The sequence below is a fragment of the Pseudorca crassidens genome, chromosome 16, assembly GCF_039906515.1.
Source record: "Pseudorca crassidens isolate mPseCra1 chromosome 16, mPseCra1.hap1, whole genome shotgun sequence".
Taxonomy (NCBI): domain Eukaryota; kingdom Metazoa; phylum Chordata; class Mammalia; order Artiodactyla; family Delphinidae; genus Pseudorca; species Pseudorca crassidens.
This window is the reverse complement of record NC_090311.1, coordinates 32,087,092-32,110,098: the sequence shown is the minus strand read 5'-3', so window position 1 is coordinate 32,110,098 and position 23,007 is coordinate 32,087,092. Positions and strand designations below refer to the sequence as shown.

Here is a 23,007-nt window from a genome sequence, read left to right as displayed (position 1 = left end):
ATATTGACTGACAAAGATCTCTGAAGTAAAGACTTATGAAAATCCTGACTTGGAAATCCTGAGGTGTCTGCCAGAAATACCAATAAAATTATTACTACTAACATTATAATCTGCGTGATGGGAATAATAGCAGTCTTTTTAAACACATGAAAATAGGACCTCAAAACATAGTAAAGATATGTAGACAGTTTCCTCTATCATGCCTATAAATTTTGCCAAGTTTCTATTCTGAAGTTTACACACCCCAAAGCCACAATGTCATTCCCCAAAGGTCTGAAGAACAAGACCTTCTAGATAAAAGTGTAGCTCGAAGCAGTCAGTGTGCGCCACCAGAGACCAACTGCTCTGTAAGTACCTGCAGGACAAGGGCTATGCCTCCCTTCCTCCTCTTCCCCCTGCACCTAGCACAATGCCCTGCAGACCACGCGTGCTCAGTAAACGCCACATGGCTGACAGGAGTCGCCTACCAGCAAAGGTGTCTCTGAACAACCTCTGTAGCAAGAGAACACGTGCCCACCAAAAGAGAGGATGTGAGTGTCAGGACCCAGGATAGCTCCTGACACACAGTAGGAGCTTCCTTTAAAAACACTGGCTTGGGGCTTCCCTGGTGGTGCAGTGGTTGAGAGTCCGCCTGCCGATGCAGGGGATACGGGTTCGTGCCCCGGTCCGGGAAGATCCCACATGTCGCGGAGTGGCTGGACCCGTGAGCCGTGGCCGCTGAGCCTGCACGTCCGGAGCCTGTGCTCCGCAATGGGAGAGGCCGCAGCAGTGAGAGGCCCACATACCGCGTACCAAAAAAAAAAAACAAAAACAAACAAACAAACAAAAAAACACTGGCTTGGTCAGCTCACCTCTTCTGAAAGTGCCCTAATGTCATCGCTGTTAATTATGAGTGGCAGCTCAGTTTAGTAAATAAAACCTTTCCCTAAGACTCAAGAGGCACAATATGATCTCGTTCAAAAAGTGCCTCATCTCAACTTTTTCTTTGGTATAGTGGAAAAGCAATTACACTTTTCCTAATTGACTTCCGAAGTGATGTAATAAAGATAAATCTGCCACAATGCCCCCAGGAAACACACAAAAAATCAGGCATACAGCTCCGTAAAGTATAAATGCCTGGATGGATCGTGTGAACATTAAGCATCTCACAAATTTTACTCTGGTGTAACTCTTATCTCGGGAACATCACAAAAATAGCTATTGGCTAAAAGAACCTGGATCAATTAACAGGAATTTTCTTCCCTCTTACTCTCCAATCCCTGCAGATGGAGCAGATATCAACTTGTGGCTTGGCCACCATCCACAGGGGCTCCTGTTCCTCTCGACAATTCTCACTCATTGCAGGAATCCAACCAGTTTCCTTTTTCACCTCTTACTGTTTGTACCCAGGGCCAAACCAGAAGTTATCGGGCCAAAGGAAGTCCTCCTGGGAAGTCAGTACCAGGCTGACCAAACAGGTTTGAGAAATTGAGGACACTGTCCCAACTCATCTGTCCTGGCACACATGAGACAAACTCAATATGAAAAGCTAGATCTATGCAAATGACAAAGTGTAGGGTACACAAGAAAGCTACTAGTGCACTAAAAATAAGATTTGCTTTACATGACGCTCCAGAGAAACCTTCTGTGCCTGTACTCTCCAAAACAAGAGTGGCTTCTAAACGCACCTACAAATTGAGCTGGGGTGAGGAGAATGCATCAGCGAACAATCTGGCACCTTCCTCCAACAGGGCTGAGTGGACAAGCTCCAAGCTAGGATATCCAAAGCCCCTGGGCCACATCTGGCCAGGTCCTCACCTAACCGTGATGTGCTGTATCTAGAGATTAGAGAAGAGGACCCTGCCCGGGATGTAGCCTTTCCCAGCTTTGGCGTGCCTGATATCTCACTGTAATTTCTTTTACAAGTCAAAAAACAAGCTTCCTTCCCGCTTTCTGTGTGACTGGCTTCAGTTTAATGAGCCACTGGAGCCAGTTTTGTAGGCATGCCTCTTTCCGCAGAGGGATGTCAATGAACGTTTAATTCCAGCAGCCGACTGCATGGCCCACTAGGTTGCTACGTTTTAAAATGTGGTCCACAGATCCTCAGCGTCAGAATCCCCCAGGATGCCTGTTACCAAGTCTCAGTCCTCGGCCCCTCCCCAGACCCACTCAATAAGAAACTCAAGGAGTATAACCTCGGAGGATCCCATGTACGCTACACTTGAGCACCAATACACCACTCAGATAAATCCTGTTCACAGCTGTGCCCACAGGATCTAGCAGGAAAACCAGAACGTGGCAGGAACTCAATGATGAACTGCTACTTAGTCAGCCACTTAGTTTTGAGGAGCTCTGGTCCATTTGCTAGGGCAACTCCTCAGCCCCAAAGCTAACAGTTACTGGGCACTCTCTGCGTGCCAAGCCCTGTATCAGAAACTTCTGCGTACTCAGTTCCACTGCACCCACAGCCCCGACAGATCCGTGCGTCCCCATTTTACGACTCACACTGAGGTTCTTGCAGTCTCTCAGCTCCCAGGGCTCCTGAGGGGAGAACAGACTGAGCCCTTTGACTTGGCCTTTCCTCTAAAGCACTTGGGCTTTCCCATTACGATGGGGCCTTGTCCCTCGCAGGACAGGACCTGAAGTGTCGGGACACTCTAACTTCCCATGACCACTGGGGCAGGTACTGTTTTGCCTCCAAAGCCCCTGGCAGCCACCCTGCAGGGGCCCCAGCAATTTTCTGCCTTTTGAGGAAACAGTGCTAATGCTTGTACCAGGCTTGTATATCCATTTGCTCAATTAAACTTTTTTTAAAACCCACTCTCTGCCATTGCTGTATATAAAAGAGAGTTTGCTTACTTGCAAAATCAGCACGAGTGAATCTTTCCCTCCCCTAGAACCTCCCTGCTCCCTGTTAGAGAAACAGTTAGCACCATGCCTACTGATGGCTTTTCCACACAATTCCTCAGGTTTCCTCTGCTCTCCGCACTACATCTGCCTGGCCTACGAGGAGCACAGCCAGCCAAAGGAAAGCCACAGAGGTGGTCTGCTCTGCGGGGAGATGTGCATTCCAAACAGGACAGAGAGGAAGAGGGTCTAGAGAGGTTGCTGGACAGCCACAAGGGGCCCACGGAACACACAGGGGAGGCATGCTCTAGTGAAAGCAAACACGGGTCCCGTCATCACACAAGCACAGGGCAGCCAACATCTCTCTCAGAACTTAGTACTTGAGTGAGAAAGGGATTTTGGGGTTTTCTTTCTTTCTTTTCTTTCTTTTTTTCTCTTTACTGCCGGGAGCAGACATTCAGGAAGGCTGTGAGGAAGGGGATCTAGCAAGCTTACGGTACTCGAAACAGCTCCCGTGAGGCCAGGCTCCGAGATTCTGCGGAGGCCCTCGGGGACCGGAGGGACCAGCGGAGGCGGTGGTGAGAAGGATGGCGGTGTCTGGCTAACGGGGGGGAGGGAGCCAGGAGTGCTGGCTGGCTGGCTGTGGTGAGACCGCCTCTGCAGATGAGGGGGAATGAAATCGTCTAGAGTCGGCAAGGTCAGAGGTGAGCCGGCAGGGACGGCCGCCGGGACCGGGGGGCCGTGGGGCCCCAGAGATGCTGGAGGTCTGTCAGTGCCTTCGTGCCCTCTGTCAGTGTTAACCAGGTAGAGAGGGACAACTATTACCTCAGGCTGGGCTGGGCTGGAGGAAGTGGCATCCTGTAGGAAATAAGGGGGTCATTACGTAAAGGGGTACAGCAGGGAAGAAGGAATTCCATATTTAAACAGCTGAGAGCGGACATGCAGTGATGTACGCTGAGAAACATTTAATCAGTGCCCTTTCCTCAGAGTACACGAGACAGTCAGTGCTAGCCAGTTGGCCTCCTGACACTATGACACAGAGGGAACCCCATCCAAGTTTACTTTCCACCCATCTATTTTTGAGTCCTTTAACACTTGAGAAAAAGAGAACAACAGAACAGGCAGGCAGGCTGTGTTTAACCCCAAAACTGCTTGCAGAGCCTGAAAGCTTGGGAGTAAATACAGTCTCTTTGGCACCTTGTTACAAAACACATGTAACAGAATAGTTCACCATATTATTAGTCTCCGGATTCTAGGCTCCAGCATACTTACGTATTTATAGAAAAGAGAGGCGGGGAGACACAGGGAGGACTGTGCTGAGATGCTCAGACAGAAGGGTTTGCGCCTCAAGCTGCAGCACCGTTCACGGGGGAAAGGAGGTAGGGCGGCCCAGAAAACAAACAAGCTGCTCGCATGAGTTTTCGAAAGAGACGGTGTAGGAGACACACAAACATTCCTAGTTCCTTGCCTTGGCTGGATAACAGGGCTGCAAAAGGTAAGGTTCTTTTCTCTTCCGGTTTTCGGGATCAGAGGTAACCTGGGGGCCTAGCACAGGTGGTCTCACTGCGTCTGCTGATGAAGGCCGAGTCCCCGGGGAAGGACTCTCGCCACGGCTAATGGCATCCTTACGGATGGCAGAGAATAGCTTGGGAGGGCCAGGAGAAGGAGCAGAGGGTGGCTTCCCCGCGCCGGCTGTGCAGGAGGCAATGCTGGGAGCCCGTGCTCGAGTGCCCGCAGCTTCCAAGGGAGTGCCTTTGTCTGGGTCACGTGCAACACCAGAGAGGTTTGCCGATGCCACGGGGCGAATGTTACGGGATAAACAAGGTACATATAAGCTGCTGACCTTTTTATTCCCAACTGCCTCATGACGTGGGTTAGAGCTCACATTCTCTCTATAAACTGTCCTGGCAGCTGCACAGCACTGCTGGGGGTGGGACCAAGCACTGGGGAGCGTGGAACCCGGAAGTGAGGGCCCAGGACACAGCACACCTCCGGGCGCTGATCTGGCTGCCAGGGGGACCGAGACGGGCCGGGGTCGTGAGGGGCTCTGCTGGCTGGGGGTGCCGGGTGGGCCGTATGGCTTTGGTGAGCTCAGGTAAAGGGAGTCCTTGAAGGAACTGCGGGTGCCGGGGGGCTGCCATGCAAAGCAGTCCTCTTGAGGGAGAGGAGGGCACGCGGGAGAGAGGACCTTTGGTAGTATTTTTAAGACAATAAAAAGAAAGAAAGAGGAGGGGAAATGGAAAGAAGGATGACCATTAGAAACAGCACAACACGACCTGAAGAAAAAACAACTCTGGACACGTTTTTAAGCAAATCCTCAGCTTAGACTCCTCATGGCCCATACATTTTTCCTTGCGGTAAAGCCAAGGACTGACTCCTACTCACCTGGAGAGGCAGGCCTGACTCTCCTTTACATCACAGGGAGGCTGAGCTCAGCCCAGGTGCTAAGTCAGGTTGACACGAGTCCTGGGTTGACCTGTACCGTCTGAGACCTCCTGACCCAAGAAGGGTGCCCAAGGGTTAAACGCCAGCGGAAGAAGCCCCAGCGGCCCCAGCTTTCTCCAGACCTCAAAGATTTTCCTCTTTGTACTTTCAGCTTTAAAAGTTTAAGTTCCCTCCAACTCGACTGTCTTCCATTCCCTCCGGAAACGGACAACTGGAAGAATCATCCTCAGTTGTTCACAGGAGGCAGCCGTCTTAATTGAGTCACTAAGATTTAGCATCAGTTCCATAAGCATAACAAATTAAAACTCACCAAGAAGAGAATGCTAGCTAAGGACTTAGAATCCGCACGTCTTGTCTCAGAGGAAACAATGTGATGGAACTAATTATTAGAAGGAAGACAGGCATGAGGTTAAAAGCATGCAGTCTCCCATTTTTGACGCACCCAGAACAAAGAGACCAGGCAATGAAGCATCTGACTGGCTTGGACTGTGCCTGTTCACCAAATTCCAGACCATTCCTCATTCCCACCCGGCCCACCAGGCACAGACAATCCTAAAGGGGGTGATCAGCCTCAGGCTCATGGTTTAAGCCCAAAGCTCTGGTTCCAGGCTCAGAGCTAGAAAACTGTAGTTCCCACCTCATGCCCTCTCCCTCAACACAGCCCCTCGCTCCTCCCTGGGTCTCAGCGAGGCAGAGGGTCAGGAAATGGGGTAAATCTCCAGATGATCCCCATTTCAAGGACAGCCGCCTGTCAGCCTGTGGCTCAACTTGGAATCAAGTAAGATACGTTTATTTTCCTAATGTTATGGACTGGATGTGTGACCCCTCAGATTCTTAAGCTGAACCCCTAACCCCAAGTGGTGGCATTTGGAGATGGGGCCTGTGGGTGGTAATTAGGGTTAGATGAGGTCATGAGGGTGGGACCCCATGATGGGATAGGGGTCCTTATAAGAAGAGGAAGAGAGACCAGAGCTCTGTCTTTCCACCAGGTGAGGACACAGTGAGAAGGCAGGTGTCTACATGACAGGAAGAGAGCCCTAACCAGGAACCTAACAGGCTGGCACCTTGATCTTGGACTTCCCAGCCTCCAGAGCTGTGAGAAAAAAATGTCTGTTGATTAAATCACCTGTCTTTGATACTTTCTTACAGCAGCATAAGACACCTAGATTTTCTTCACTGGCCCCTCTCTTTAAAGATACCCCAGTATGAGAAGACAATGAGAACCTTCCGCTAAATTGCACAGGTAAAGTACATTAGAGTTTGGTTGATAAATGGCAAATGGATTGTGACCCCAAACTGGGAGGGTGCAAGGGTATGGGCCTATTTTATTTTTATTTTTTGTGGAGTGCAGGCAGCAAGGGGGAAGGGATGCTAGTGAGGGTAAATAAGTGAGAATAAAGTATGAGTCTGGACTAGAATATTAACCCAGAGACAGTAAACAACCCATCCCTCAGCAAGCTAGGTTAACTTGATGCCTGTCCTTTCCACAGGGTGCCCAGGACACTGCCAGTGGAAAAATACAAAATGTATCTTCAGTCATTAGTAGGAGCAAAACCATCCAGATGTACTCTCGGTGTCAGTGAACTTAGGCTGGAGGTTGGGGTGTACTCACAGACTAAAACGATGCTCTCCAGAAACAAAACACTTGACCAAGCTCGCGCCAAAGGGACCGCGGGTAAGTTGACGATGGTTGCCGGTGAGGTAAGTAAAAGGCAATTTTGAGTTAGGCTCAAATTTACTTTTACTTCGAGCTCAAGTGTCCCACATGTGATTTCTTCTTGCCCAAAGATAGAAATCGGTTTCAATGACTTTTTAACTTAATTTGGCTGTGGCCATATAAGGTGCCAGGGCTGCATTATAACAGGCCTGAGCCTTCCCAGGGCTCTGACCCTGTAGAGAGGACGCTTCCCCAGAGTGTTGACAACGCACTCAGAGCCAAGGCCTTCCTGTCCTGGGGCTCCTTTGAGCTCTAGAGAAGGAGGGGGATAGGCACAGTCACTTTACATGTAAGGAACTACTTTCTGTTTTATTGTAAACATTGTGGGAACCATATAGGCAGTTGGCATTCCTCCCCAGCTGGCCACTAATGAAATCCCATTTATCTTTTCAGAAGATGGGGTGGTGACAAAAATGGGGCTGCTTGAAGAATCTGACATGTTCCTAGTATGTACAGTTCTAGAAACTATCAATCCCTGCCTCCACTGGGGATCCCCAAGATGCTGCTGTCAGAGAGGGGAAAGCCCTGATTCCGCGTCACTGCGGGTGAGGAGAGCAGGGCAGCAGGAGGAAAGGCAGACGTGGGAGCATCAGGAGATAGGATTCCCCTCTGGCCCGTGTGTCCTTGGACTCCAACTCAATCCTTAGGAGGGGATGCTAGGCCTGCAGGTGTCTGAGAGCTGTCTTCATCTGTAACCAAGCCAGAGCAGAGAGCAGCCCAGCCCACCTTGGCTTTGTCTAAGCCAGCGTATACTTACAGCTCTGGCAATAGCTACAGAGACAAGAAGTCATTTTTGCGTTCAGAAAATGAATCTATGACCTCAAGCCTCTTGAAAGTTGGGTGGCCAATTTTACACTGAATATATAGAGTAACACCTCTACATCAGCAATATGCCAGGTATCTTTTCAGACACCCAGGTAAAAAGAAAATTCCCGGATAGTGACCGATGAGAAAATGCATACACTATTCGTAGCCCACATTACAGGACGATTATCCTTGTTATGAGGTCACCCTTACACACTCCTTGAGGGCAATGTTTACACAGGGATCCAAACACAACAAATGCTCAGTAAAGTTGCTGTAAGTACATGTATTTAAAGGGGATTTTTATTTACTTCACACGCTGTTAAAATTCTCTCTGTAGAAGAGCTATTTAAGCAGCCAAAAGGAATTAGTGAGCTACCCTTCGGGCTAAGTCCCTGATAGTGGAAGAGGATGTGCTTCCACACTTGCCTTGCATTAATCAGAACTATTTCCTACCCTGGATATAGAGCCAACTGTACCCAACCTTGAGAACGCCAAGAAGGAAGTGTGCCTGCCACCAGCAGCAGACTTAGATGCTGGGAAAGGTCTTAGAAACAGGGAAACTATGGCCAGTCGTTTACCAGACAACAGACCTCCCACATCCCGAGTCTAATGAGGACTTCAGGAGGCCAGGCCCATTCACAGCTCCTGGCCCTGACCAGCGGCCCCGCATGCACGTGGCAGTAGCTACAGGAGACAGGCCATGGTAGGGGCGGGGAGGCTGAGTAGTGCTGCCTTGGCACACGATTCAGCAACCTCCTCTAAGCCTGGGAGACAAGGGTCTGCAAAGGGGAAGGAAGGCATCATCTCGGACTTGGTTTCATTCCAGGGACGAGCGCAATTTTATGTCCTCACGAGCAGAACCCAGAGGAATATCGGAGAAGCGGGGGTGGGAACAAGGAAGGCACGTGGATTCCCCAGGCTCCTTGCGAGTTGTGAGAGCATGCGCACAGAAGGCAGGCGGGCGCAGGGAGGTGGACTGCGTAGGGGACACATTTCTGCCGTTTTTGAGCAGCGCAGCTCTGTTTAAAAGAAAGGATTGCTCTGTTCCATGGATATTACTCCGCTCTATAAAAACACTCTTCACAGATTGCCTGAATTAAAACAGGGTCTATTACTTTCGTCAAGATGGCAAAGCAGGGAAGTCCTGGCAGTCCAGTGGTTAGGACCCTCGCTCTCACTGCTCAGGGCCTGAGTTTGATCCCTAGTTGGGGAACTAAAATCCCATAAGCTGCAGAGTGCAGCCAACAGGAAGGGGAAGAAAGAAAGATGAGGAAAACAACGTAGGGGGAAAACTTAAGCAGAATTATTCCTGCTGCAAGTTGTACAACGTGGGGTACACTTTCTTTCGTAGGGTAGCGCTAGGCAGTGTAAAGCCCGCTGTGCTGCCATTCTGACTTCTGCCTGCTCCTAGGCTGCTGGATTCCGCGCTGGCCACAGCTCCCTGATCTTAATCTGTAAGGACGGAGCTGCTGAAACTCTTACAGCCTCAAGACGAGCAAATTAATGAAATAAACACAAGAGTGCAGTCGCCTTCTGAATATTATGCTCTAAAGAGTTTTCATAAAACAGGCTCAGACCTTTTTCCCACCTGGCATTCCCTCTTTCAGAACATTTCCACACACGTTTCAAACCTACGGAATATTGGGCTTATGCTTCTGATACCTGGTACAGACCAGCCTCATCCCATCCATCTGCTTCCCTTGACCTCAACTTCTCCCTAACTCTGGTCCTCCCGGGGCTTTTTCAGAATTGGCCAAAAGTGGGACTCAGAAGCCAGTCCGTCATCCAGCTGGGCGAGCAGGAAGTCACAAGTGCAAAAAGCTAAACGACTCAAGAACAGTCCCCACCCCGCCCTGGGCGCCCACCTACCTGAGGCTTGTCCGAAGGAAGGTTGGGATGCACACTTCGGTAGCCCTTGGCAACGAGTGGAGAGGGCTGGGCGTTTCCATTGGCATCAGCATTGGAAGGAAGCCTCCACTCATCTGAGAGATGAAAAAAAGAAGAAACCCCTCACTCACAGGAACACTCCCTGGTTCTCCTCTTAATTGAAGGGTTCCCCTCTAATTGAAGGGTTCCTGGTGGAAGGCAGGGACAGAAAGGATGCAAGAGAAATCACACCTGCTGAGGAATTCTCTGATTCCAGAACTACATGTGGCGCACAGAGGATGAAAACAAGAAGGGGGGAAAACAGAAATGGTTACGTTTACAGGAAACAAGCACGTACTGCACAGAAAGACGAAACTCCAGCACTCCGTTGCCTGACACAAAATGGCCTCAGTCGCGATGGTCTAATTGCCATAGGAACCCACTCCAAACCATGATGTGCGCACAGGCGCTGACCTTTGAAAACACAAGGCGCACATTCACAGTAATGAAGACACAATTGTTCTTGACATTCTTATTTTACAGACAAGAAGGCCACAGAGCTCTCCTGTCCAGTCCTGACTCACTAACTTGCATTCCCCTTTTATAAGCCTGACGTGGGCCCAGAATGACCTCTCCTCATCAGCAGCCTGGGCTAATTAACAGACCCGGAGAGGGAGACATCGATAAGCACTTTTTCCATGGCTGTTGGTGCTGCGCAAAGGGGAGAACATGATTTAAGCCCCAAGGTATCTGCGGTGATAAGGGCTTTTTTTCCTCCCTGCCTGCCTTTCTTCTTTCCATTAAACGAGCTACATAAAGATTTCAAAATCTAATCACCCTGAGTTTTCATCATACTACAAGGCACCCTTGTCCCCCTTCAGCCAGCTACCACCCTGCCCTCCATCTATTGCCTGGAGCAGCTCAGAGACCCTAAACCTCTCTTAACCTGACCAGCACCATGAGGCAGGACGGCGCAGTGGTCACAAGCTTGGCTGGGAAGGCAGCTGGACCTCAATTCAAATCCTGGCTCCTCCACCTATGGGCTCTGTGGCCCTGGGCAAGTTATAAGCCTCAGTTTTCCCACATGAAAAATAGGGGTAACGATATGCCTGCTTCATACGTGTTGTTTTAAGAATTAAAAGATATAATGCATGAGAGATGCTTAGAACAGTGCCTGGCAGAGCTCAGCAACGTTTGTTATTTACCACCATCTTCTGCATCATTTCTTGTCTCTATTCTCTATCTTCCATGTAGCCCAGGGGTTAGCAAACCTTTTCTGTAAAGGGCCAGTTAGCAAATACTTTAGGCTTTGACGGCCATATGGGCTCAGTCACAACTATTCAACTCTGCTGTTGTAGCACAAAAGCAGCCGCAAACAATATCAAGTGAACGAGGGTGGCTGTGTTCCAATAAACCTTTATTTGTGGAAACTAGAGTTTGAATTTCATGTAATTTTCACACAGCACATTCTTTTTCTTTCAACCCTTAAAATATAAAAACCCAGATGCAAGAAAAAAGCGTCCTCATGCTTTCTGTCCAATTGTGGCAGCCCAGATTGAAGAGGGTAATTTCTTCAGAAGTAACCTTGTGAACAGTAAACCAAAGCCTGCTTTATTCCAAAGAAGAATTTGAGTTTACAAGAAATGTATTGGAAAATTATTCCCCTACACCCTTACCTTCTGATTGATTCCACTTTTAAAAGCGTAAGAGCTAAGTCTAATTAAAGACAAGCCAAAAAATATTAAACACACACACACACCCCATCCCTTGTTAAAGGGATGTACAAAAATAAGCATAGGCCAGATTAGGCCCAAGCGCCACAGTTTGCCAACCCCTCATGGAGCCAGTCCCTTAATTTCCTCCTCCTCTCTGGTTGCCTCCTTATCTCACCCTATATAAAGAGGGGAATAAAGCACTGCAGCTCTCACAGCCCAAGGCTCCATTTCAGTGTGGCTTCCTCAGGGATCAGAGATGGGCTTTCTGGATCGAACGTCTTTCTAAGTGCCAGACGCTGTTGGCCACTTTTGCATATATTTAGTATTTAATTCAGTGTACACAAGTCTGTGAGGTAGATAATCACTCTGCTTCATGGATGAAAAAAACAGAGAGGTCAATTGACTGGCCCAAAGTCACACAGCCAGGAAGTGATAAAGCAGTCAGCCCAGGTCTCCAGAATCAAGTGCAGCACTCTGTCCAGCCCCCACGGCCACCAACCCTGCCATCTGCCACAAAGCAGAGCCTACATTCCAGGGAGATGGTGGAAGCCAAAGGGTGTCAGAGCAAAAGGCCAGGCGGGGGAAAAGGTTTCACGTGATTTGCATCCATGTACAGCAGTCTATCTGCATCGGAGCCACCAGGAGTGCTTGTTAAAACGCAGATCGCAGGGCCCCATCCCCAGAGTTTTTGACTCAGAGGAGAAGTGAGGCTTGAGAATTTGTATTTCTAACATGTCTCCAGGTTATAGTAAGGCTGCTGGTCCATAACCCAAAGCTCACTTTGAGAATCAATGACATACTAACGTACACTCAAAAACATCCTTACTCTGGGAAACCGTATCCATTTTTGCAAATTCCGTCCTCCTCTTAAATGAGCTTTTTATAACCTGTTTCAGTTGCACATTCTTTTAGCAGGTTGGCTCTCACATTTCTGCCACTCCCTTAGGGACAATTCCTAGATATCTGTCTTCTTGTCCCAACCACATGGCTGGGAAATTTACAGGACTTGGTTTTTACTCACATTACTGCGATGTACCAGCTCGTGCCATCAAGGACAAGCTGTTGATCGCCCTAAATTTCACTGTTTCCATCTATAAAATATAATCCTTACCCCACATACACCGCACAGGGCTGCTGAGGTCAGGTACGTGACGTGTCCTAAAAGTGACCGTTTCGAAAAAATTTTTATTGGAGTAGAGCTGATTCACAATGTTGTGTTAGTTTCTGCTGTAGAGCCAGGTGAACCAGTTATACATATACTTATTTCCACTCTTTTTCAGGTTCTTTTCCCATATACCTCATTACAGAGTATTGAGAAGACTTCCTTGTGCTATATAGCAGGAAAAGTGACCATTTTAACACTCACTAGTGCATCCATGCAGATCCTGGCCCCGAGATTTCCTTGCACCCACAGGCCTTCAGGTACCAGGTGCCACACTATGAAAATGTTTCTCCTTCCTCCCCTGTATCTATCACTTTTACTATCTCATCTTCCTTCCTAGGTTATTTCTAGTCCGGCTTTGTCAAGTCATTCTATCAAATTTATTTGATTTACACACACGCACTAAATGTCAATAGGTTCTCTTAAAAAAATTTTTTTTTATACAGCAGGTTCTATTTAGTTATCTATTTTATACATATTAGTGTATATATGTCAATCCCAATCTCCCAGTTCATCCCACCCCCCCCGGCCCCGCTTCCCCCACCTTGGTGTCCATACGTTTGTTCTCTATGTCAACAGGTTCTGATGAGAGGCTATCAATAAAGGATGTGAACTTTGTACATGGATGTGGAAGCATGTTATTTTGTCTGCTCTTTGGCTGGGTTGGTTCTATTCAGGTGATGTTGGCACACAGATGTGTCGTGGAAAGCTGAGGTGAGTCTGTTCCTCCCAAACCCTTAGGTATCATAAAGGGACTGTCACTGTGGAATCAGACAGCCTAGTTTGAATCCTGTTTTGCTCACTGCATATCCTGCAGCAAAGGACATAGCCTCATCTGTGAAATGAGAAATTTTCTCTCTCGTCATAAGGACTAAGTGGAAGTATGTGGCATAAGGTATGTGCTTAGTAAGATCGGGACCCAAAGCATAAGGGGAAAAACATTTCCCAGACACAGCAATTGGAGCAGTTGACTCTGCCATTTGATAAATAGCCTTAAGAACACAATATCCTCGGGAATGAACCCACTTTCTCTTCTCATTCCAAGTCTTTAAAACTGTTCCCCTTACCCTGTCCCCAAAAAGGCAGTTCCCAGGACTCCTCAGAACATTCCTTTCTTATTTACAAGAGCTGCATTTCTAACATTTCACCCTCCTTCATCTGTTACCTACTCTTCTGAACCTTGAAGGTTGGTAGCAGCCCAGGGCCATTTGTGTCTGAGGGTGGCAGGTGAAATATTATGTACATGATCATCAATTATTAACTCTTGGTTAGGGAGACTGTCAAAATGCTTCTCTCAATAAATGTTAGCTCAGAGCTCCCGTGATGGAGGAGGGCCTTGGAAAGCTGGGTCCCTCAGGAGGTTTTGCAGCCCTGAGGAGACCAAACCTTTCCATGAGAAGTTTAATTTATTTTGCCTTATCTTTTTCTCCATCTATTCTTTTTTTTTTTGTGGTACGCGGGCCTCTCACTGTTGTGGCCTCTCCCGCTGCGGAGCACAGGCTCCGGACGCGCAGGCTCAGCGGCCATGGCTCACGGGCCCAGCCGCTCCGCGGCATGTGGGATCTTCCCGGACTGGGGCACGAACCCGTGTCCCCTGCATCGGCAGGCGGACTCTCAACCACTGCGCCACTAGGGAAGCCCCATCTATTCTTTATATACAATCTTTTCTGGCCTGTGGCCACAGCTTACTTATTTTCCTTTATCTCACTCTGTGCTAATTTCATTTTGGTCTGTTGTAAGCTTGTTTTGCTGATCACTTCTTGGGATCTCAGGACACTTTTCATTGAGTTAGATCTGTGTTTCCTGGTAGAGAATCCACGAGTTAGAGGAAAGGTGTTAAAAGTGGGTCTAAGAGCGTTCCATACCTTGTTTAACTTTTATTCATGCTGTGTGGTAAAGAATTTACTCTTCCCCAAAAGGAGGTCTGGCCTTTGCCCTCTGGCTTCCAGGAGTTAATCTCTAAGCCCTTGGAATGTCATCCTGATAGGACTGTCTTTGTGCTAAACCAGTAACGTGACTTAGGTTGGGGGCCTTTGCGCTCAACCTCCTAACGGACTGGAGAGTGAGACGAACCACTTGGGCAGTGGATAACACCTATGTAATAGAGCCCCAGTGAAAACCATGGACACCACGGCTTGTATGACCTTCATGGTTGGCACTGCTCTGAGCATGTTCTCACACGCAGTGCTGGGAACTAACATGTCCTGACTCCACAGGAGAGGGACCACACCAACTCCATGCTTCCTTCTTTTAGCTGATTTTAATCTGTATCTTCTCCCCGTAATAAACCAGAACTGTGGGTATAACAGCTTTCAATGGGTTCTTTGAGTCCTGCTACCAAATTATCAAACCTGAGAGTGGTTGTGGGAACCCCCTGACCTTGCAGTTGGTGTCACAGTGAGAGTCTTCTCTTGTGGGGACTTCTGCCTCCAACTACTTCTCATTTGGCCCCCTTTTCTCATACGTGAGCTCACGAAAAAGACTCTTAGTTAATGGGGGTAGGGAATGTCTAACTATTTTAATGTCAATTTTCTTATCTTTTTGCTACTGTCATTTCTCGAGAGCAAATGTGAGGAAATGAGTTGACTGCAGGTCCAAGAATCTTTACATGCATAGCTAACTTTGCAGTCAAGAATCAGACAGGAAGGATGGGAGCCAACTGGCACAGAATAAGCTGTAAATGTCGAACTGAACTTTGGCTTTTGAGTCAGAACACAGGGATTGATGGTCTCCATGCCATACCAGAAGGAAGCTTCGTACAGCGCCCACCAGCAGTTCAGGCTCCCTGTCTCCTCTTAAGATCACCGTGACCTGGGGACACAGGTGGAGTCACACCTGAACCAACAGGGCCATTACCCAAACCTGGCCAAGCTATTATACCAGGAAGCAGGAATAAGAGGCCTCTCTTGGAGGCCGGGAATCAGCATTAAGATTACTGTAGCTCTTTCCAGATGGTTCAGATCCCAAAACCTAGGTCTACATTCAGAGATTAGGAGGGTGGTCAGGGATCCAGAGTCAAGCTACCACTGAGGGCAGGAGCCTGGAGGTTGGGTTTAAACTGGGCAACTCTGAGGGCTCCGTCTGTCACTCCACCTCAGAGAGCATCTCCACCCTCCCCATGTTCATTTGGATGCCAATGGCTCCCAAATCCACACCCTGGATTCCAAATTTCCAAATGCCTATTAGAAAATTCCTCCTAGAAGTCCTTCTCTTGCCAAGAAACTCAGCACATCAAGAAGTGGAATCCAACACTCCTTCCAACTCCCCTCATAAATCCAGCATCTCCATGAGCGCCACATCTATTCTCCCAGTCAAGCAGGGAAGGCGCCTTCTGCTCCGCACGGAGCCCTACCTCTCCGCACTCCTTAAACACCGTGCCAAGCCCTGCCATTCCACTCTCCAGATACACTTCTCGCTTGGCCCCTGCTCGTCATTCCCACCACCACCACGCTGGGCCTAGACCCTCACAGCCTCTACGAGAAATTACTGCAAGTCTTTAAGTGGCCTCCTGATCCGCAGAAACTAGAATCGTTTCCATTCAAGAGCACCTTGTACATGCCTGGCTCTGTGCTATATCTTGAGATGGAAGAGTTCACTGCATCCCAGCAACTCTATTAAGGTCATCTCCAGTTTACAGATGGGGAAACTGAAGCTCTCCAAGGTTAACTTGCCCATATTACCAAGACAGTAAGTGGTACAGCTGAGCCTTGAGAGAGGACTGTGTGACTTGAGAGCGAGACCACCTCTCACAGGGTAAGGGAGCTGGAGCAAGGACTGGAAATAGGGGCCACCTCTGAAATGCAGGTGTCAAGGGGCCATATGGGGAAAGAAATCAGGCCACAGGTGCTGGGCAGTAACATGAGACCGAAGCTTCCAGTTCAGGCAGATGATCAGCAACTTGGAGATCTACAGGGATGGAGGAATGTGGTAAAGCCAGGGAGCAATGCAGAGAGGAGACAGCCAGAGCAGCTGGGGCACAGATGCTGGCCCTGATGGCAGGGGAGAGACCTGGACGCTATCTGACACCCACTATCTGTGAAGATGCTGGGAAAAGGAAGCACGCCCAGTCCTTGGCAAGAGCCAAGCAAGGCTCCCTGCCTCACACTTGGGCTCCCAGTCCAGGCTAGCACAGCTGCCGTCAAACGCTGCCGGAAACTGTTTCCATGAGGCTGGTCAAGTCTCAGAGGCCTGGTGGGGGCCAGCAAGTTGTCATCCAGAGGCTCAGATGGAGGGAGCAGGCAGGGATGAGGAGGGCTGGGGAGCCACACGGACCCAGCCAGAGTCAAGGGCCAGCAGGATGCTGGCCAATGGCCAGGAGGGTAAGAGAACAAGATCCCTGGTTCTGAGTGTCCCACCTCTGGAGGTGCATCCTCTTTTATCTGCACCTCCAGTGTTAACTCATTCCAGCCTGCTGTTCACCTAATCAGTGTAATTTCCCCCCACCCCTACTCAACCCCAGCTTGTTCCTTTCCACCCAAACTGGCCTAGTGTACAATCCTGAATGTGTCCCCAGTGAATAGGCTTCTGTTTGTGCCAGGTTAATTCCCAAACTTCCCAAGTTCACAGAGCATTCTGGAACTAGAAAGGCTTGAAAACCATCTTTCCCAAGTCCCTCATACTTCATACGTGCTTCAGAGGTGTGACATACGTGTGGTCAGAAAGCATGACAGTGGACTGGGGCTCCACACCTGACTCTCTGGTTGGAACTCTTGTTCTCACATGATGCCCCCAAATTTCTCTCCCTTTTCTTCCCTTCTCGCCACAATTCCTCGTGACTCCCAGTGATGCCTGGCCCCTATAGGATGCAGAATGAATGTCTGCTGATTTGGATTCAATGACCTCTATTTATCTGGAGAAAAATAATCTACAAAGATTAATTTACTGTAAGGTGTGAATGACTGATAGCCATCCCCCAATCCTTCAGAGTATTTTCAATTTAAAACAAGATCTTTTTTTAATCCAAATTATCTGTTATAAATCTGTAAGATATAGAATTATCTGGGGACTAGAGAGAGCTTCCTTAAGTGCTCAAATCACTGCACTGGAGTGCAAAGCTACAGACAGCAAGGTAAAGAATAACATCGGGGCTCTGTGTTAGTGCCACATTGTGACCACCAGGGGGAGCTCAAGGCTCCCTCTCCTGCCATTCACCATTCCCATTCACCACCAGAGGAAGGGCCAGGAGGTTGTGAGGTCATTTTATCGGGCCACGGCGCTGTAGGTATGGTCCTTCTCTTTAAATTATCCCTTAGGTTTCTCTCTTTCTCAGAGGTCCTCCAGCTTGGGAGATGGATCTTCCCAGCGGCCCCACCTCTCCTGGAGACCAGAGTGGCAAAGTACAGTAGGGAAAGAGGCAGGTATGGGTTCAGGAAAACAGAGCCAAGCAGATACTTTCAACCTAATAGTGCTGGAGGCCACTCATGCCTTCCCCTGAGCCTAGGGAAAAAGAAGCTTTCCACAGGGACTGACGCTACCAGAACGGGGCTGGTGCTCAAACCCTAGCCTGGCCTCGTCCTTGGGCATCTGCCTTGGTACCTGTTACGGCTGGCAGGGAACAGAAAGAAAGTCAAGTTTCCAGGATGCTGGGTACTGACCATCTCCATCCTGTACAATTCCATCTTATCACAACACACCACTCCCGACTACCAGAAGAGCTTGCATGTCTCTGGTCCCAAGGAAGTGGTCATCACCCCAATTCATTTTCTCTCCATTTCCTTCCTTCAAGATGGGAGAAAACTCCCGTCCCCTATGGCAGTAGCTCTCAAGTGTGGTCCTTGGCCCAGGAGCATCAGCAGGACCTGGGAACTTGTCGAAAATGCAAAACCCTTGACATACTTCATCCTCACAATGACGCGGCGAGGCAGGTACAGTTATCAACCTGATCCGACAGGTGGGCTCACCAGGGTTGAGGGAGAGCAGCCATCTCATCCCAGGCTGCACAGCCAACAGGTGGTGGAAGTAGGACATGAACCCCATGTGCCGATCCCGAAGTCCCAGGTGTCCACCTCAGCACCGTGCTCCAGGCGCCCGGGTTTCCCGAGGGGCGGGGGCTTCTGCGTTGGCCTTAGACACGCTCTCCTGATCCTGCTCCCTCGGGATGCCTCCCTGCTTTCCGGGAGCTGAGGCCATTCGGCCGCCTGCACTTTTCAGTCTCCCTTGGCTTCTTCCCCAGCCCCAGCCCCTCCTGGATGGTCACAGCTGAGCCCCTAGAAGTGGGGGCGGCTCAGAGAAGCCAAGCCTGGAGGCCATCCCACCACTCCCTCCCCAGGCCCCTAAGCCATCTCCATCCTCCTAAACTAGTCTGCAGAGCCTCAGACTGCTCACGCGTTCCGTCAAAAGCTAGAGTAAAGTGGTCGCCGCAGTGCCTTTGCCTGAAGCAAGTGGGTACCTGTCAGTTTAGGGCAGTGATCACCACCCACCACAGAGACGAGACGGAGAGGACTGTGCCAGGGGCCCCTGGGAGAATCGGTAGGCAGAGCCCCACCCTTCCCCTGGTCTCCGAGGTAGCGCACCTGGTTTCCTTTCCTCTTGCGGGGTTTCCCGAGGGCTCACAGGGCTACCGCTTGGGATCTCCCTGTAGGAGGACGAGGCCCGGAGAGTCACCGCTCCCTTCCCAGTGCAGATTTTTGTAGGATCCGTGTCTGAAAAGGAAAGACCCAAGAGGAAAGACTGAGTCCCAGGCTCCTGGAGGATGAAAGCGACAGCCAGCAACTTGGTACAGCTGGGGAATGAGATGAACCTGGTTACAGACAGGCAAAGTCTGACGGTCAATGAAAATTAACCTGTGGATGGTGAAGAGGGACAAATCACATTTTCATAGGTTTACCACCCATCATGAGGTTAGGAGGAAATGGAGGCAACAGTGAGTTCTGAGTCAATGGATGCGTTACAATGTCAGCTGTAAACATTTCCAAATCAAAGCGGGTTGATTCCTTTTATTAAATGAAGTTTAGGTTGGTGAGCAGCTTCTGACCAATTAGTAAGGCTCAGTTCAAGAAAGAATTTATGAAAGATTTCTCAAGCTCCCACATCATCCTTCTTAAAAAAGAGCAAGTCGACAGCACAGGGAATTAGGTGGTGGTTCTGTAGAGAATCACTGCTCCGTGCAGCCCCCCAACGGAAAAGCAAAAGACAATCTCCTTGTATCAGCAAGCCAAGCCCCCTGCAGTGGTGAGACAGGATATGATGCCTGGGGAGAAAGACCAAGGGCCAGAGCCTCACATTCGAAACTTAATGAAGAAAATTCACACCAAAGAAAACGACTAGAAATGCTAAATCCTTCAAGGAACAGTGTTCGCTGCACTTCCAGCTGAGCCTTTCCCGGGCCCCGACCTCTCCTACAGTTCACAATGGCCTAATAACAGACCAAGGGTATCTTTCAGAACTGCATGGAGAAGGATTTCAAAATAGGCTTCAAAAGATCTGGATGTTCATCCTCCAGGAAAATCAGTAACGGGGAAACAAGAAAGCCACACAGACCACACAGCCCTAGGAGGTACACGTGCTGAATGTTTCTCTCTGTACAGCTGAGCTGAACTGAATTCCACAGTTTTTCAAGTTGCTCACAGCACAGCCTGGATCTTGGACCTCAAATTGTCATGACTGGGATTATGGGTAAAGTTTAAGGCGGGCATCGGGCAGGATGTGGGCTCAGATGTGCAACTCATGCCCATTCCTGTGCCAGGGCCAAGAGGAGCCAAGCCTCTTTGCTTCTCCTTTCCACTCTGGCAGCCCCCTTTCTGACAGCTCAGACAGAACGATCATTAGTGTTACAGAAGAGGACAGATCTGCCGTCAGCACCTCTTGCACTGAAAGCAAAGCGCAAAACCACAATGTATGGCAGGGCGGGCAGCAGCCTTGGAGAGCATCTGACTCATCCAACCCTATCAAGAGGATAAGTGACTGATGTCACAGAACTACTGGCAAAATTGATTCACGGTCTTTTCAAAAGGGTGAGGGGCAAAGTCATGGTCTTTGCCAAAGGCTGAGGGGCAAAGTGACAAACCCAGCCCGTCCACAGTGTCCTGGATGCACAGCCAGATTGGCCCAACTCCTGAAAGAACCACCGGTGGGATGAAGAGCCACCTGGGCCTCCCTCGTCTCATTTTGTACAGAAGGAAGCTATGAGCCAGAGCTGTCGTCTGAACTGCACCCCCTTCCTTGGAGAAGAGAGGCAGGAAGTGACTGCTGGTGAGGTTTGGGGCAGAGGAGGGAGTGCTCAGGGAAATGGTCCGTCCAGCATCACAGAGACGCAGCCAGGTGTGGCATCTAAGGGAGCTGCTTCAAGTTCACACCCATTCAGAGATTCCCTGTGTAGCCACATTAGTTCTTGGGGACAGTGGAGTTTTAAATAAAGTCTTGGGAGCTGGAACATCTAAGGGGAACCTAAGTCGTCTATGTGGCTCAGACCTACACCAGCTGGAATCAACATTCAGCCTCTGGACTGACCTTCTCCTTAAGGGGGGAGGGGCAAGGCACCTGTCAGTTCCTCTCCACACTTGCCGGTGGCTCACAGAAACACACACACACACACACACACACACACACACACACACACACACACACACACACACACACACACACACACACACACACACACACACACACACACACACACACACACACACACACACACACGAAGAAAGGAAACCAGCCAGAGAAGTGAAAGGGAGTGGCTCCTAAACATGCAAGGATTAAGCCTCCAAGTCTTTGTTAGAAGGAAAGAAGAAAGGATCATGCATGATCTGCTAACAATTTAAAAAAAAACAACAAAAACCAACCCAAGGAGAGATACCTGGAGGGATTACTAGGCCTGAAGAATTTTTCACTGTCTTCACAGGGATTATTTTAACAGCAGAAATAGAGCGTGCACGTATAGGGTCTGCAGTTGCTGAAAACACAAAAGGGTAAATGGTGCATCCAGAAAAAACATTTGGGAAACACTCAGGCAGTGGAGGAACCGGGCAGGGACAATAGGAGGAAGTCACCCACACCAGAAGAACAATAGGAAGAGCGGTAGATGCAGTAACTTAAAATAACCTGCTTTCGCTCTTTAGAGTCCTGTACCAAGTCACCAGAACCCTCCCATGACCGTCCCCCAGATGCAGCTGATCAGTGTCTGTGCTGCCTGCCACACCAGGAACTCGCTAGACAAAGAGATTTACAGAGACGCAGATGGCCTGGCAAATAGAGGAAGGGGAGAGCAAGCAGGGTCCAAGGGGCCCCCTGGGAGAAGGCTAGGGTGTCTATGCTGGGGGGAGGCTCCGAGGAGGAGAGTTATGGCTCCTCTAACTCCAGAGGAGTGGAGGAAGGACAGGGAACAAATTTGGGAGCTGCCTGGTCCTTTCAGCCATCACAGCCTCTTCTCCAGGATCGTAACTCCTGGGGTCTTGTGCCTGTTCTGACAACCACAGCTCTCCGGCCCTGAGCAAATCAGAGGCCCCATCTGTTGGGCAGCAGATGGCCTACTTAAAGCCATCCTTCCCTGGGCAAGAGGTTGCCGAGTGTCCAAGTGCCTGTTCAAGACTCTGGGCGCACTCAAGCGCGAGGCCCAGGGTGCTGACACCAGCTGAGCTTTGAAAGCTGGGATACTGCCTGGGATGTGGGTGAATGCTGCTGTCCTCAAGTCCCGGATGCTCATGCTTATCTAGGCACAGGCTTCCCTGGGCCCCCTGCTACCCAGATTCTGGAATCTCAATGGTGGGCATAGTCCCAAACCCTCCTTCTCACAACAAGCCTATGGTGGCAATGTCACTCTTGAGCAACACCCGGAGTTCTTATAGTCCCAGATCCACGTCACACCTTGGGGGGTAGGGCTGTTTGGGAAGCAAGACCGTCACGGCTGCATCAGCATCATGCTGACGAGCCTGTCAAGGGGACAGGAGGGAGGCAGGCAGCTCGGAGGTGGGTAGTTCACCTTCCGGTCCATCAGGCTGTCATTTCACAAGGTCCATGGCAGTCATACAGCCGCCAAGAACTGAGTTGATAATAACAACCCTGCACGTGTTAAGATACAAACAAGCTTTCACAGCAATCCTGCTGACTGCTCCTTACGGGCACCTGGGAGATTGGGTGGGAGGATTCTGTTACCATTTTCAGAGGAAGAAGAGAGCTGGTCGGAGTCATCCAGTGCTCAAGCGAAGAGGCCGAGACTGGAGCCCAGCTGTCCTGGCACCTGGTTTACTGAGTGCCCCAGGCCGCCCTGATGACTCCAGGCTGCATCTGCTTCCTCTTTCCAACCAAAGGTGGGCCTTACCAAGGAGCGAGGGGAATGCAACTCCACGGGCCACCCTGCCCGCCCACCTCCGAGGTCTCCTCTGCTGATGAATTCACAGGGCTGGGGGGAGCATCAGACACGCTCGTCTCCCCGTGTGCTCCTCATCAGATGCTTATTAGGCACCGCCCTTCAACATTCTCTAAGCGAATTGGCCAAGGCTGTCCAAGACCCCGAGAACATTGCCTCACACCAG

General features: G+C 49.7%; 1 protein-coding gene and 1 long non-coding RNA gene across 50 annotated transcripts in view; one reads left to right on the top strand and one right to left on the bottom strand.

The window, feature by feature from the left end:
* SORBS1 (sorbin and SH3 domain containing 1) overlaps positions 1–23,007 on the bottom strand; it is a 240,748-nt gene that overhangs the window by 90,377 nt on the left and 127,364 nt on the right. For 27 of the 49 annotated variants that reach the window (XM_067709891.1, XM_067709907.1, XM_067709912.1 and 24 more), the window contains 5 exons: positions 21,333–21,428; positions 19,051–19,179; positions 9,914–9,940; positions 9,665–9,777; positions 3,322–3,684 (listed from right to left, as the gene is read on the bottom strand). In XM_067709891.1, the coding sequence (XP_067565992.1) occupies positions 3,322–3,684; positions 9,665–9,777; positions 9,914–9,940; positions 19,051–19,179; positions 21,333–21,428 (728 nt within the window). The remainder of the gene's footprint in view (positions 1–3,321; positions 3,685–9,664; positions 9,778–9,913; positions 9,941–19,050; positions 19,180–21,332; positions 21,429–23,007) is intronic. The other 22 variants (XM_067709919.1, XM_067709941.1, XM_067709920.1 and 19 more) reach the window with 8 other exon arrangements.
* LOC137208964 (uncharacterized) lies at positions 3,913–11,091 on the top strand. The gene is made up of 4 exons (XR_010935850.1): positions 3,913–4,321; positions 6,421–6,514; positions 6,762–6,946; positions 9,543–11,091. It is a non-coding gene; the product is annotated as an uncharacterized lncRNA (long non-coding RNA).